The sequence below is a fragment of the Phacochoerus africanus genome, chromosome 2 (genome assembly GCF_016906955.1).
Source record: "Phacochoerus africanus isolate WHEZ1 chromosome 2, ROS_Pafr_v1, whole genome shotgun sequence".
In the NCBI taxonomy this organism is placed as follows: Eukaryota; Metazoa; Chordata; class Mammalia; order Artiodactyla; family Suidae; genus Phacochoerus; species Phacochoerus africanus.
The window spans coordinates 114866780-114881476 of record NC_062545.1 but is presented as its reverse complement, the minus strand read 5'-3'; the positions used below and the strand labels follow the sequence as shown (position 1 = coordinate 114881476).

General features: G+C 43.8%; 1 protein-coding gene across 3 annotated transcripts in view; it reads right to left on the bottom strand.

Moving 5' to 3' along the window:
- The window catches only part of MYO1E (myosin IE), a 223034-nt gene that overhangs the window by 73390 nt on the left and 134947 nt on the right, over nt 1–14697 (bottom strand). For all 3 annotated transcript variants that reach the window (XM_047766226.1, XM_047766223.1, XM_047766224.1), the window contains exons 8-11: nt 11957–12091; nt 10214–10346; nt 4119–4315; nt 108–188 (exon numbers count right to left, since the gene is read on the bottom strand). In XM_047766226.1, the coding sequence (XP_047622182.1) occupies nt 108–188; nt 4119–4315; nt 10214–10346; nt 11957–12091 (546 nt within the window). The remainder of the gene's footprint in view (nt 1–107; nt 189–4118; nt 4316–10213; nt 10347–11956; nt 12092–14697) is intronic.

Here is a 14697-nt window from a genome sequence, read left to right as displayed (position 1 = left end):
GCAAAAACGAGCCACAATAGTTTTTTTCCATTGCCTAGAATGATTTCTTTCAAGCGAGATAACAGGCATCACCCGCTCTAGTCTCCAACTACTCCAACTGGTCTTACCTGAAATATTTCAAAGCCATAGATGTCCAGCACGCCAATGTTGTATTCCTCATGGTCCTTCTCCATCGCTTTGTTGATGGACTAGGAAAAAGTCACCAGGAGAGTAATTAACCCCTTTTACATTCATATTAAAAATAGTCATGTCAGGGGGAAAATGAAGCAAATACCACTCACTGCCTATTGGAAACAAGAGGACATGCAGGTGAACTGCAGTGAAAAAGGTCTCATTGCATCAAGTACTCTGGGAAAACACCAGAATCTAAAAAAAAGCTGGTATGGTAGACAAATAAAAAAGTTTGCTTAGGAGTTCCCGTCGTGGCTCAGTGGTTTACAAATCCGACTAGGAACCATGAGGTTGCAGGTTTGATCCCTGGCCTCGCTCAGTGCGTTAATGATCCAGCGTTTCTGTGAGCTGTGGTGTAGGTCGAAGATGTGGCTCAGATCTGGTGTTGCTGTGGCTGTGGTGTAGGCTGGCAGCTGTAGCTCTGATTAGACCCCTAGCCTGGGAACCTCCATATGCCGCAGCTGCAGCCCTAAAAAGACAAAGATTAAAAAAAAAAAAAAAGTTGCTTTAATGATAAAAACAATTTCTGACAGAGCTAGTTTTTCTCAAGAAGTCTTGAGAATTAGAAGAAAGTATCATCTGGGGTGACTGAAGTAAAACCTATTTCATGAAAAGAACCAATATTATAAGATTTGTAAATATTATTTCCATTGACCCCATTCAGTATAGGCATACTTTGGAGACACTACAGATTCAGTTTCAGACCTCACAATAAAACAAATATCACCAAAAAAGTGAGTCATACAAATTTTTTAGGGGGGGTTTCCCAATGCATATAAAGGTTATGTTTCCGCTATACTGTAGTTTATGAACCATGTAATAGCATTACATCTAAAAAAAGTACTTTCCTTAATTAAAAATCACTTTATTGCTAAAAAATGCAAACCATCATCTGAACCTTCAACAAATCGTAATCTTTTTGCAACAGTAACACCAAAGACCATTGATCAGAGATCACCATAACAAATATTATAATAATGAAAAGGTTTGAAATATTGTGAGAATCAGCAAAATGTGACACAGCGACATGAAGTGAGAGAATGCTGTTGGAAAAATGGCTCTGACAGACTTGCTCCATAGAGAGTTACCATAAATCTTTAACTTGTAAAAAACACAGTATCTGCAAGGCATAATAAAATGGGGTATGTCTGCAGTCAATTAACGATCACCTACCATAATCTGCCAGAGATGTCAAGAAGACAGTCTCTGTTCTCAGGTGTTTATATAGAGAGGGTGAGGCAGCTATAAATAGTAATAGCAGAAATCCATCTTAAAACAATGAAAATAAAAGCAGCTTACATGTATTTAACATGCACCTGAGCCAGGCTTTGCTAAGTGCTTCCCAAGTGTTATTTCATTTAATTCTCACTACAATTCCTCCTAATGACAGTGGTAACATTATAAAGCATGAGCTCTCACTGGGCAAGAGGAAGGGTCTGGAATTAAGTTTAAGTAGTATGATGACTCCATCTGCGTCCTTGACCACCGTGAGGAGAAACGTGTAACCAACGGAACAGACAATGATAGAGGGGTTGGTGTAGGTTAGAAGGGGGTTGGTGAGGGCTGCAGAGGAGGTAGAAATGTAGGAGAAAAATTCCTGGGGGTGGGGGATATCTGGATCAATTCTGAAGTACTGCAGGTGTTTTCCAGGCAAAGAAAATGATACTCATCTTTTTATGAGCCAATGGGTAACCATATACAGCACTTAGCCCAGTGCCTGGCACACAGTCAGGGCTTGGTAAATGTCAGCTTCAGTTAGCGTCACTTATATGAGGCATCCATCCCATTATACCACACAGGAAATAAGATGGAAAGGCTGGTAATGGAAGATCCACTGAATAAGACAAGAGATGTGGGTTCTAATCCTGGTTCAGCACCGCCCTCTTGCTGAATGGTCTTGGGTGAAACTGCCAATACTCAGAGCTAAGATTCCCTTGCCAGTAAAATGAGGGGTCTGGACAAGTTAAAAGCATGACTAATGTTTTATATGACCCTGACCTTCCCAAGCAATCTTACTCTTAAAATAACCAGAGGAAGTACACTCCTGCCCTGACTTACTCACACACCCAACCATACTTGAAGCCTTATAGATGTCATTGCTTGGACTCCAACACAGATATTTTGGACCTAATGGCCAGGCTGTTGTCGCTTTGATTAGGGTTCCCCTAGGGTTCCTTTTGGCTTGAATACAGGAAAGGCAGAAGAGAAATAGCTGGAACATTGCCAAATTACCTGGGTTTAATTCCTACATTTAGCACTTAAGAGTGGTGTGACCTTGGGCAAGTTCCTGAACCTCTTTGTGTCTCAGTTAACTTATCTATAAAATACAGATGATATTACCTAAGTCACGGGGTTCTTGTAAGAATTAAGTGAGTTATTATTTAATACGTAGAATGGTATCTGGCACATAGTAAATGCTATAGAAGTGCTTGTAATTATCGTTCTACATTTAGAGGTTACTGTGATTAACACAGATTGTCAATGGCAGTTCTATACTGCTGACAGACTAGTATTTTATATCCATATAAATTATTATATATTATATATATCTACATGGTTATGCCATAATTTTAAAAGTCTTTGGTAGTTTTAAAAATATACACTAGGATAGACTTGTGGTTGCCAAGGGGGAGGGGGGAGGGAATGAGATAGACTGGGAGTTTGGGGTTAGTAGATATAAACGATTACTTTATTTATTTATTTTGCCTTTTTAGGGCTGTACCTGCTGCATATGGAGGTTCCCAGGCTAGGGGTTGAACTGGAGCTGTAGCCACTGGCCTACACCACAGCCACAGCAACACAGGATCCAAGCCGCTTCTGCGACTTACACCACACAGCTCATGGCAATGCTGGATCCTTAACCCACTGAGTGAGGCAAGGGATCCAACCTGCATCTTCATGGATGCTAGTGAGATCTGTTACCACTGAGCCACTAAGGGAACTACAAACTATTACATTTAGAATGGATAAACAACAAGGTCCTGCTGTATAGCACAGGGAACTGTGTCTAATCTCTTGGGATGGAAAATGATGGGGATGCTATGAGGAAAAGAATGTGTATATATAAACGACTTGATCACTTTGCTGTACAGCAGAAAATGGCACGACAGTGTAAATCAACTATACTTTCACACAAAAAATTTGTAAATGGGAAAAAATAAAATTATGTCCAGTCTTTGATACTCCGCATCCCAAACAGTGGAACCTACTTCTCCTCCCCTTAACTGTGAGCTGTACTTAGTGACCTGCTTCTAATGAACAGAAGATGGCAGAGTGGCAATATATGAGCCCAAGATTAGGACATTAAAAGCACTGTGGCTTCTTCCCTGCTCTCTCTTAGGTCACTCGCATTGCCATGTTGTGAGGAAAGGCAAGCAGCCCAAAAGGCCCTTGTAGCAAGATACTGAGACATTCTGTCAGCAGCCATGTGAGTGTGCCATCTTGGAACCAGGTTCTCCAACCCTAGTCAAGCCATGTAGTTCCAATCAGCATCTTGACTGCATTCGCATTCCATAGTGAGAACCACCAAATGAAGTCACTTCCAAATACCTGACCCACAGAAACTGGGAAAGAAGAAATGCTTATTGTTTTAAGCCACTAAATTCTGGGTTAATTTGTAGCATTAGCAACAGATGACAAGTACAAGATTTTAAAACTTTAGGATCAATTAAGATTCGTGACCATGGGTCTCCTCTTTTTCCAGTCTATAGTCCTGGCTTTACTAAATATTTTGTCCACAAGAAGCTGTTACCGTATTAATAGTCTTGCTGGACAATTCTTGAAGTAAAAGTGGAACTCAGCAATCCCAGGGTGATGGTAAAAAGTGGAGGAGTAAAGGAATGGCTATAAGGAATGAGCCAAAACACAAAAACAAAGCTCTTAGAAATTTGACGCATTACAGATGCTAAAACATGAAGCATCAGCAATGTCGACACGGGTTTACTTACATCTACCAAGAAGTCAAAGACCCGGGCGTGCAGGGCCTTGGCAAGCGCGTCCCTGGTGTAACAGGCCTGTTCCACATTGAGGGTCACGTGGATGGACTCGGACTTGCCTCCCCACTTGCTGTCCATCTGTCGGCTCGTTAGCTTCTCTTTTAGCCGGTCCTGGTTGATCCCCAGCAGATATGCAGGAAAAGCCAAAACTATACAAAGCAAAATAAGACATGACTGTCTTTCAGAATTTTAATAATTCATCTCACAAATACGTGGAGGGACTTGTGTATGTGTGTGTGTTAGTGTGAGCATGTGCACTCAAGACACCATCACCAGCCCTCAAAAACTTTGGCTTTGATGAGGGCTGCTTATCAGCAATCCCACACACATCCATCCACTTTGTTTTCCTCAATTGTTCTATTACATGAGTCAATTCCTATGATGGCTGTGACTTCCAATGATACAAATCAGTGATCCGAGAAGGGTGGCAAGCCAAACCCCCCTACTGAGATCATAGCCAAGTGCCTAAAAGGGACATCTTTCCAAGTTTGCAGCAAGACAGCCCGGAAGGAACTCAATCAAGAAACATTTCTTTGGCTCTAAATATTGTTTTCTTCCTTCTTGGTACAGGGGTTTCATAGCATCATCATTCCCAAACAGCATGACGCACCTGATACCATCACACTCATAACGCTCACCGGTTACATAGTTATTGAGCGCCTGCCATGTGTAGGGTTCCTAATGAGAAAGGACAGGAAATAACATATTAAAGAAATCGTGAACACCATCTAGATGAGGCAGGGGTAGTTTAGCAAATAAAGAAGCCTACAGAAAGCTGAGTCTGTGACAAAGACTGACAATCAAGTCCTAGAGGAATTTAGAACAGGAAGATAATACTCTTTGCTGGGCTGGCCAAGGAAGATGTGAGATTTGGGGTGGGGAGTTTGAGATTCTGCTGTACAGCACTGGGAACTATATCTAGTCACATCATAGCTCACTATGATGGAGCGTGATGGAGGATAATGTGAGAAAAAGAAGGTATATATGTGTGTGACTGGGTCACTTTGTTGTACAGTAGAAAACTGACAGAACACTGTAAACCAGCTATAATGGAAAAATCAAAAATCATTAAACATATAAAAATAAACCAAACCAAACCAAAAAAAAAAAAAAAACCCAAACCAAACCAAGACAAAAAGGGATGAGCAGGATTTGTACAGATGCAGAGAAGGAAGAAGAGGAAGTGGGGAGTGCAGAGTACAAAGGCAAGGAGAGAGGAACGTGGGTGACATGGAGGAGGTACAGCGACTAGACCAGCACTGGCTGGAGATGGAAGGCAAGGGAAGTGATTGAAAGGTCAGGATGAATTCTGATGGTGTGGCGGCCTTGTATGGCAGGGGATGTTTAGCCTGGAGTCAAAGGGGGCTTCTAGAGAAGGATACAAGCTTATTTCCCAGGGTGGTGTACAGAGGGATGGAGGAGGTTGGTGGTATTCATATCTCAGCATACCCACTGCATCCTAACAACACATCATTGGCATAGTTTGTGGTCTCTGGATAGAAAAGCTGAGGTTCCCATGGTTCAGCAACTTGTTTCAGGCCAAGAAACTCACGAAGAGGTGGGCCAGTGACATAAATGGATTTTCTTGACTTTTGGTCAAAACACTCCAATGTGAAGAAGCGACACCATTCTTGGCAAGAAAGAATGCTGAGATTTTTTTTTTCCAGTATGAATGAAAGGTTTTTACAGACACAAATCAAAATTTTGAACTTGGATATGAGTCTTCTTTTCTGCAGAAAGCTTTGCCAAAATTCTCTGATGAAGGGGTTTTTATTAAAGACCTTATGATAATGCTCAAAAATCATAAGGCTCCCTAATAAAGGATAATCTGTTCGAATTTCACAGATGGTGTTAGAATGTAACAGGCTGGCATTTCTGAGTATATACCTTCCAGTGAGATTAAATCAGTGAAAGCGATTTTGAAAAAGTGTAATGCCACGACAAGGTATTTATTATCTACATGACTGTTTCACAGAAGTGCTCTAACAAGGAGAGGTTCCCTTTTCAAAGGGCACATGAACAAAACTAAATGCACTAATTTGCCAATGGCCATTTTTTTCTTTTTTTCTTTTTAAGTTTAGTTTTAATATTTACACACACATTTAGGAATCTAGATGCGTCTTCCACTAAAATGAAACTTACCTTGCACAGAACAAGGACATAAGATGCCTGCAAATCACATTGGACACGTGCAGATTTATAGTGAAAATCAAAGAGACATTTACCAAAGTGTGTGACATTGAAGAGGGCGTTACCAAGGGGAAACTGTTATGTTAGTTACTATCATCATCACCAGGCAGATGGCATGAAGATTAAATATGGGCTTCTCCCAAGCCCCCAGCCATGCTTAAATAGGGACTCAATGAAAATTGTTGGTAAAAATGTTTATGCCATCATCTTCATGACCATAGCTAAAGAAATAAAATGATATGGGCTAAGCCCTTGAGTCCTTGAGACAAAACAGACCAGACTGACAAGGAAACATGATATCCTTCCACATCTTGTACTCTTCAGTAGCAGGGAAGAGGGCACACAAAAAGGACCATAGGCACTCGAAAAACAAGACATGGAGTTTGGCCAAGAATCAAAACCATGAGCAATGGCAAAGAGCTGAGAAGCCTAGAAAGGAAATCTAGTGCTTGCTTTCAAAATATCCATGCCATGTTTTTCAAGTACAAGCTTTTATAGCCTCACATCTTCTTCAGTGGCTGCCCTGGTGCTGAAATTATAGGGCTGCTCATAGTGACTTCCTACCGGCTGTGAATTTCCACCAGGGTGTGTGTGAGGGTTATCACACAGGAGTGGCAGTTCAGGGGCTGGGTGGGGTGGGTGGGGAGAATGTCAGGAGGGACAGAGCAAAACGAGGTATAGATTAATTTTAAAATGCTGATGTTGTAATGGGGGTTTTATTGATTGATTTATTTATTTTTTGGCTGTCCTGTGGCATACAGAGTTCCAGGTTAGGGATGAGACCCCAGCCACAGTTGTGACCTACAGAGCTTTGGCAACGCCAGATCCTTCAACCCACTGAGCAGGGACAGGGATTGAACCTTCATCCTGGTACTCCAGAGACACTGCCAATCCTGTTGCATTACCTCTTTTTTTCTACAATACAATAGCTAAGGAAAATCTGCTTTCTTTCTTTCTTTTTAGGGCTGCACTCTCAGCATATGGACATTCCCAGGCTAGGGGTCCAATAAGAGCTGTAGCTGCCAGCCCACACCACAGCCACAGCAATGCCAGATCCAAATCACATCTGTGATTTATACCACAGCTCACGGTAACACCAGATCCTCAACCCACTAAGCAAGGCCAGGGATCGAACCTGTGTCCTCATGGATACTACTCAGATTCGTTTTCCTCTGAGCTATGATGGGAACTCCTGCTTTCTTTCTTTATAAAAACATGGAAGGGAGTTGCCATTGTGGCTCAGCAGAAATGAATCCAACTAAGAACTATGAGATTGCAGGTTCGATCCCTGGCCACGCTCAGTGGGTTAAGGATCCGGCATTGCAGTGAGCTGTGGTACAGGTCGCAGACATGTCTTGATCTGGCATTGCTGTGGCTGTGGCGTAGGCCGGCAGCTATAGCTCCGATTCGACCCCAGCCTAGGAACTTCTATATGCCTCGGGTGCAGCCCTAAAAACAAAAACAAACAAACAAAAAAACCATGGACAAGCCCTTCCCTCTATAAATGCATTCTATAGATAAACTCAAATATGAAAACAATGACACCAAGCAGGTTATTCATTTTAAGTAACTGGAAGAGAAAAAGATGTGAAATCATCTCCAAGTCCATCAACAGATGATTGGTTCAATAAATTAAAGAATAGCCAAGCAGGAGTTCCCACTGTGGCTCATCAGCTTAAGAACTTGATTAGTATCCATGAGGATGTGGGTTCAATTCCTGGCCTCACTCAGGGAGTTAAGGATCTGGCATGGGTTGCTCATATAGGTCACAGGTACAGCTCAGATCTGGTGTTGCTGTGACTGTGGCATAGACCGAAGGCCATGGTTCCAATTCAGCCCCTGGCCCAGGAAATTCCATTTGCTGTGGGTGTGGCCCTAAAAAAGAAAAGAATAAAAAGTATAGCCAAGCAATGGAATGCGAATGTTCTATGAGAAAGAGGAGCCTACTTAATGCATGGATATGAATAATCTCTAAGACATATGTGAATGGAAAAAGCAACTGTGGAACATTATGTTATATGCTCCCATTAATGCACAAACGTGGGAAAAAATACCAGACATGAGTAGTTTCTCAGGAACACAGTATTCCCTTGAAAGGAATATAAGGCACTGGAGACTGGTTCCTTCTGGGGAGGGGAGTAAGCAGGCTGGTAAAGGGGTAGAAGTGAGAACTGTGATTGCGTCTCCACCAACCATTAAGGTATCATCTATCATCGACTGAAAGAAAACAAAATGATCGGGAGGATACATGTCTTCCTTAGACCTCTTTGGCTTCAAACAGAGCTTTTTCTTATGTCTATCCCTGCACCACCTCCAGTCAGGGACTTTCACAGGCAGTTGCCATTCCTGGGCTGTACCGAGCTGGCTGAGGAGGCTACTTCCTCTGGACATTGATGTGCAATGTACCACTTCCTGGCTCAAGCATCCAGTCATTGGATTGTATGTCATATCTTTCTTCTCCAGCCTAAAGAGGCAGCAAAGGATTGTACTACCCAAGATGGCATAAGAATTCCAGTCTACGGTCATAGAAACTACCAAGAAATTGAAACGGTCAGTGTTGAAAGGCAAGTGCTCTGGACCCTCCTGGATATATATATGCATTTGTCAAATGTGAGAGATAATAGACAGCAAGTCTAGAGACACGGTTATTATTATTAGGTTGTGTTTCTAGACTTTATGGACGCTCTGGGTATTTATTGTTTTCCACCCCACTTTCCTGCCTGGTAAACATAATTCATGTTTCTCTTTATCAGCTCGACATCAGAAGTTAGCAGAACTTCCCTCTTTTATCACAAAAGAAAACAAAAATTTAAAAAAGAACCTTATTTGGAATGGAAAGAGCCTGACTGCACTGTCAGCAATGAGTACGATACTATTTATTACGAGGCATCTAAATTTATCATCTTTGAAGAATGCTGAGAAAGGAAGAAACGTCTTCCTGGGTGGTTAAAGGATGTGTGGGTTCTGAGAGCAGCCTGGAAAGCTAACTGATGCCCAAGAGGCAAACGTCACATGCCACGGCGGTTGTGGCGGGTCCTAGCACACATAACCAGTAACGCGCCTCTGCTGGAAGGACCGGATTTCTTCTCAGAGTAAAAGCGACCCTTCCAGTCTCCAGGTCTGATTGCTACAGAGAGGACATTAAAGGCCATCATCAGCAACCCTCAAGGTCCACTTTTTGTTTGTTTGTTTTCAGAAATCCAATCTAATCCAACTTATAAACCTGTGAGCTTCCCACATTTACACACATCCTATCATGTTCTCTTCAGAACCTTTAGGTGAATACAAACCCTAAAGATCCGCTACAGAAAATATATTTATGAGACAAACATACTCATCTTCATTAAAGTATCACTTTCTTTTCAAACCTAGATGTGAAGTTCTGCTGGAGCTCCCCAAGGTTGTTAATGATCAACAGAAACAATTTCATCAATGGTCCATAGGGTGGCTGCACAGAAGGCGCCTAGACTTTCATGAGGCTGTGAGGTTCTGCCACAGCCAGACACCTAAGTTTTCTCAGCATCTCTTCCCAAAACAACCAAAGCAAAAAAAACCACTTTTTTTTTTTTTTTCCCCTGTCTTTTAAAAGCTGTACATGTGGCCTACGGAAATTCCCAGGCTAAGGGTCGAATTGGAGCTGCAGCCAGATCTGAGCCATGGCTGTGGCCTACACCACAGCTCATAGCAACGCCGGATCCTTAACCCAAGGAGCGAGGCCAGGGATTGAACCCGTGTCCTCATGGATACTAGTCAGTTTCGTTACTGCTGAGCCAGGATGGGAGCTCTGGTGGGTCACTTCTGATTGGAAAGAAACAACTATCTCCCTCCTTCCACAGCCCTGTGCCGAAGCCACTCACATTCTTCACTCTCCACCGCCGCGTAATTGCCAACTTCCTTGAAGCTGATGTTTCCCAGGTGGAGAATTCCCGCCACTATCTGCAGCACCAGGGCCTGCTCCTCCGCGAAGATCCCAATCACGTTCATCGCGTGCTGGAAGAGAGGAGAGAGGTGACAAGTCAGTCACCAGCTACAGAAGCACATTCTAAAGAAGCCAAAGCTTAGGTCCGGTTGTGCAGATATGTGTGGCTCTGTCTGTGATGGCAGCCAGAAGTCCCTGTGAGACCTTTTCAATGACCAGTGCCCTTTCACACATTCTTCTCAAGTCTTGGTGTTATACTGGAAAGGCTGTTCTAATTTATTTAAAAATATTATCATTTTTTAAATGGCCACATTGGTGTCATATGCAATTTCCTGGGCCAGGGATTGAATCCCAGCTGTAGCTGCAGCAAGATCAGTTCCTTAACCTACTGAGCCAGGCTGGGGATTGAACCCGTGCATCCACAGTGACCTGAGCTGCTGCATTTGGATTCTTAACCCACTGTGCCACAGCAGAGACTCCTCTGTCTTTAACATGTAACCCTCCAGGTATAAATAAGGGTTAGAGAGCTCTGGAGAAAATATACTCAGAAGGAGGGGTGGCTATACAGTCAGCAAGTCTGTTCTCACCCCTCAGTTATCCTCCTGCTGCCACCTCTATCTCTAAGGGCACTGATGCCCCTTGCCAGCTACCCCAAGTAAACTCTGAGATTTTTCTCTTCATGGAGAGGGCTGCTGCTTGCCAATGGATCTTGATTAAAAGTCTCCAAAAATCAAATAAAAGCATCATTAGAAAAGGTTTGTTTCTCAGGTCCATCAAATTCAATGAAAGGAGGTGAGTCTTAGATATCCACATCCTAAGAGAACTGCACTCTAGGACCAAAGCAGGCCTGTCTGCATTTTTCCTCCCAGCTCCTTTATGGCCACGTGGCTGCTTGATGCTCATCTTCTTCCCTGGAATCGACAACACCGTTGGTCCATTTCAAGTACAAATGTCAGCTCCCCCTCAAACTTGCACCTCCAATCGCCCATTCCTGGCCTAGGAAATTGCACCTTTCTCTGCATCTGGGCTGAGGGATGAGTCAGGCCAGTATCTGACTCTAAGGGCAGTGGTGATGCAGTTCTTTGAGGCTAAACGGGATGAACAGCCCATCTCCAGAAAGTTCTAGGTTGACTTAGTAAGTTGTTTTCTCGAGGACATGAAGCCTCAACAATCCACCCGGATTCACATCTTGTACCATAACATACACACACTGGGAAGAGAATGAGTTGAGGCCCACCCTCTGACCCGTACACTACAGAAGGGAAGACAAAGCGGGTGGAGAGGACTGGGAGTGTTGTAAAATTTCTAAATCTGATTAAGATCATAAGAGCACTTTTTGCCTTGCCTTTCTAAGGGAAGCAGCTCAGCAGTTGTGTGAGCTATTGGCAAACAGCTATGGTAAATGCATCATCCACAACAGTCTTTACCTGTTACTCAGAGCACCTGCAGGGTTGGGTAATGATGATTTTTATCCATTTAAATCATTACGTGGTCCTCCAGCAACTGGCACATGGCTATTGAAGGGTGTTTAAACACGTGTTCTAGGAACTGGAGTGCTTCCAGCAGAACAAAGTGGGAATTTCAGGCTGATCTTTGCTTTGTGAACCTCCCCTGCCCTTTCCACCATGGGCAACGCCCAGTCTGGAGAGCAGATGCTGCCTGGCACTGTGCCATCACTTACCAGTGTTTCCTGAAACTCCCTCCTGTCGTCAATGCCATCGACCTTGTAGGACCCAGAGAGGCTCAGGTAGTAATAATAGTCCATGCTGGTGATGCCCAGGCTGTGCTTTTGCTCTGCAGAGGCGCCCTCGATGAGCTGGAGCAAGAACAAGTGGTATGTGCATGGAGCAGCCCACAAAGCAATCAAAGTTAGTGTGGTTCCTGCTACTGTCACCCCCAGAGTCCAAGTGATGCGACTTCCTATCCCAGCTTCCTAAACTGATAGAGGATCGCTGTCTTCAAAAGTCGAAGAGGCTTCAGAATATCTGTTCTATATGCAATAAACCCAAATCATCTCTGCAAATTCTAGTTCTTAACTCTCTCTCTCTCTTTTTTTTTTTTTTTTTTGCTTTTTAGGGCTGCACCTGCAGCACATGGAGGTTCCCAGGATAGGGGTCTAATTGGAGCTACAGCTGCCGGCCTACACCACAGCCGGCTGCACCTTTTTTGCTTTTTAGGGCTGCACCTGCAGCACATGGAGGTTCCCAGGATAGGGGTCTAATTGGAGCTACAGCTGCCGGCCTACACCACAGCCACAGAAACGTCAGCTCTGAGCCTTGTCTGCAACCTACACCACAGCTCATGGCAACACCAGATCCTTAACCCACTGAGCAAGGCCAGGGATCGAACCCAAAACCTCATGGTTCCTAGTCAGATTTGTTTCCACTGTGCCACAATGGAAACTCCCTAGTTCTTAATTCTGATTAGACCTACCAGAGCCGAGAATTTCCCCCTGTCCCAATAAAGGCAACCATACTGGTGAGATCCCTCAGAAAAGTGGAAAGCAAGCCAGATCATAATTACTTTGTTCCTGTTCAACTTGCACATGGCTTTTTTTTTTTTTTTTTCTTTTTAGAGCCACACCCAAGGCATATGAAAGTTCCTGGGCTAGGGATTGACTTGGAGCTGTAATGGAAGCCTACACCATAGCCACAGCAACGCCAGATCTGAGTCACACCCTTGACCTGTGCTGCAGCTTGCGGCAATGCCGGATCCTTAACCCACTGAGCAAGGCCAGGGATTGATCTCGAGTCCTCATGGATACTGGTCGGGTTTTTAACCCACTGAGTCACAACGAGAACTCCCTGGCACATGGCTTTTTAAAGTGCAACTGGACCCTCCACAGTTCTCACTGCAGGGTACATATTAAAGAATAGCCTCAGGTCCCCCACACTGGTGTCCAGTCTCTTGGCTCTCTGTTCTATCTCTGCTCTTTGCCTTAGTTCTCAGCAAGACCCTTTTTGGGTGTGCTGGAAAATGTTTAACAATCGATTCTTGAGGTGGGGGCAGGGTGGGGGTGGGGAATGGATCTGTAGTGTTCATTGATTTTCATGGTGTAAATACTCCAACCATGACTTGATTTCAAACTACCAAGAAGTATCATCAAAGGAAGAGAGGCACACAGCCCATGCATGCCAGCCCCAGCACACCCCTGGCTCCACTATCCACACTTCTCCATCTTGGTCAAGTTACTCATATCATCTTGGCTTCACATCCTGAAAACAGGGAACCTCTTTTCCATTACTGAGAAGTTCTAGGTCATCCTATGACATCAGGTTCCCTTAGTTTTTCTCGTCTCTTTAAAATCTTTTTGCATTACACTCTTCCTTTTTTATTCTGATTTTCTGGGGGGGGGGGTGGTGCTAAGGAAGAATGTCCCTCATCTCCTTCTCAGTCTTCTCCCCACCCACACCTGTCAGCGCCTCTCACCTGAATCCTCAAACACCTCTTTTTCGAATTCTCTCCCGTCTACAAATGCATGGTGCCTGCTTTAGAAGCTTTTCCTTGACTGAAATTCTTCAAGCTGCAGAACCTACTAGCTCATCTGGCTTCACTCTCCTCTCACCAATCTGATGGGCACTGTCCACCGGCTAAAGCCAGCAGGGCTTTCTTGGTCCCCAGGCCCCTGTCCCATCCTTTGCCCCCTAAGAGCTTTGGGCATTTGATCGTGCCCCTCAATCCCCTCCCAGTGAGTGTCCCCTGGCTTGGGGAAACTCTGCAGGATCTTGGTTTTCCTCCTTTGACTACTTCCCTGGCTCAATGTCCTCATCCTACAGACAGTCCCCAGATCCCCAAGTCCTGAATGGGAATGGATTTTCTCTCCACACTCACTCGGGAGTTTCATTTCACAGCTTTCACTATTACTTTTATGCAGAATCATGAACTCCAGCTTCCCCTGAGCTCATCACTTCCCCAGTCTCTAGTCTGGGGGATTCCAAACTGTGGGCAGAGGATTCTGGAGGAGCTGGATGCCCCAGAAATCATTATGAACTTCTCTCTTACGCTCGTGTCTGATACACAAAATTGCTTTTCCAATATCTCTTTATGCTGCTTTGATTAATACAATTAAAACCATAACTGCATTTACAGAAAGTTTTGGTCCTGTATGTATACTTTCAACCAACAGATGCTAACCAGAAGAATCCTGGCCATCACCTAATACATCTAGGTAATTGAAAAGACTGAATGTGAGCGACCAACGCAGCTTAACTTCCTTCAAATCCAATGATCTTCAAACCACAACAAAACATAAATAAAAGAAAAAAAACAGCTGTAGGCTTTTCATCAAAGAAAATCTAAAGTGGAGTCCCAATATAGGAAGTACTCACACATAAATGCAAACATTAAAAAACTTTTTATGGGGAGTTCCCGTTGTGGCTCAGTGGTTAACGAACCCGACTAGCATTCATGAGGACGTGGGTT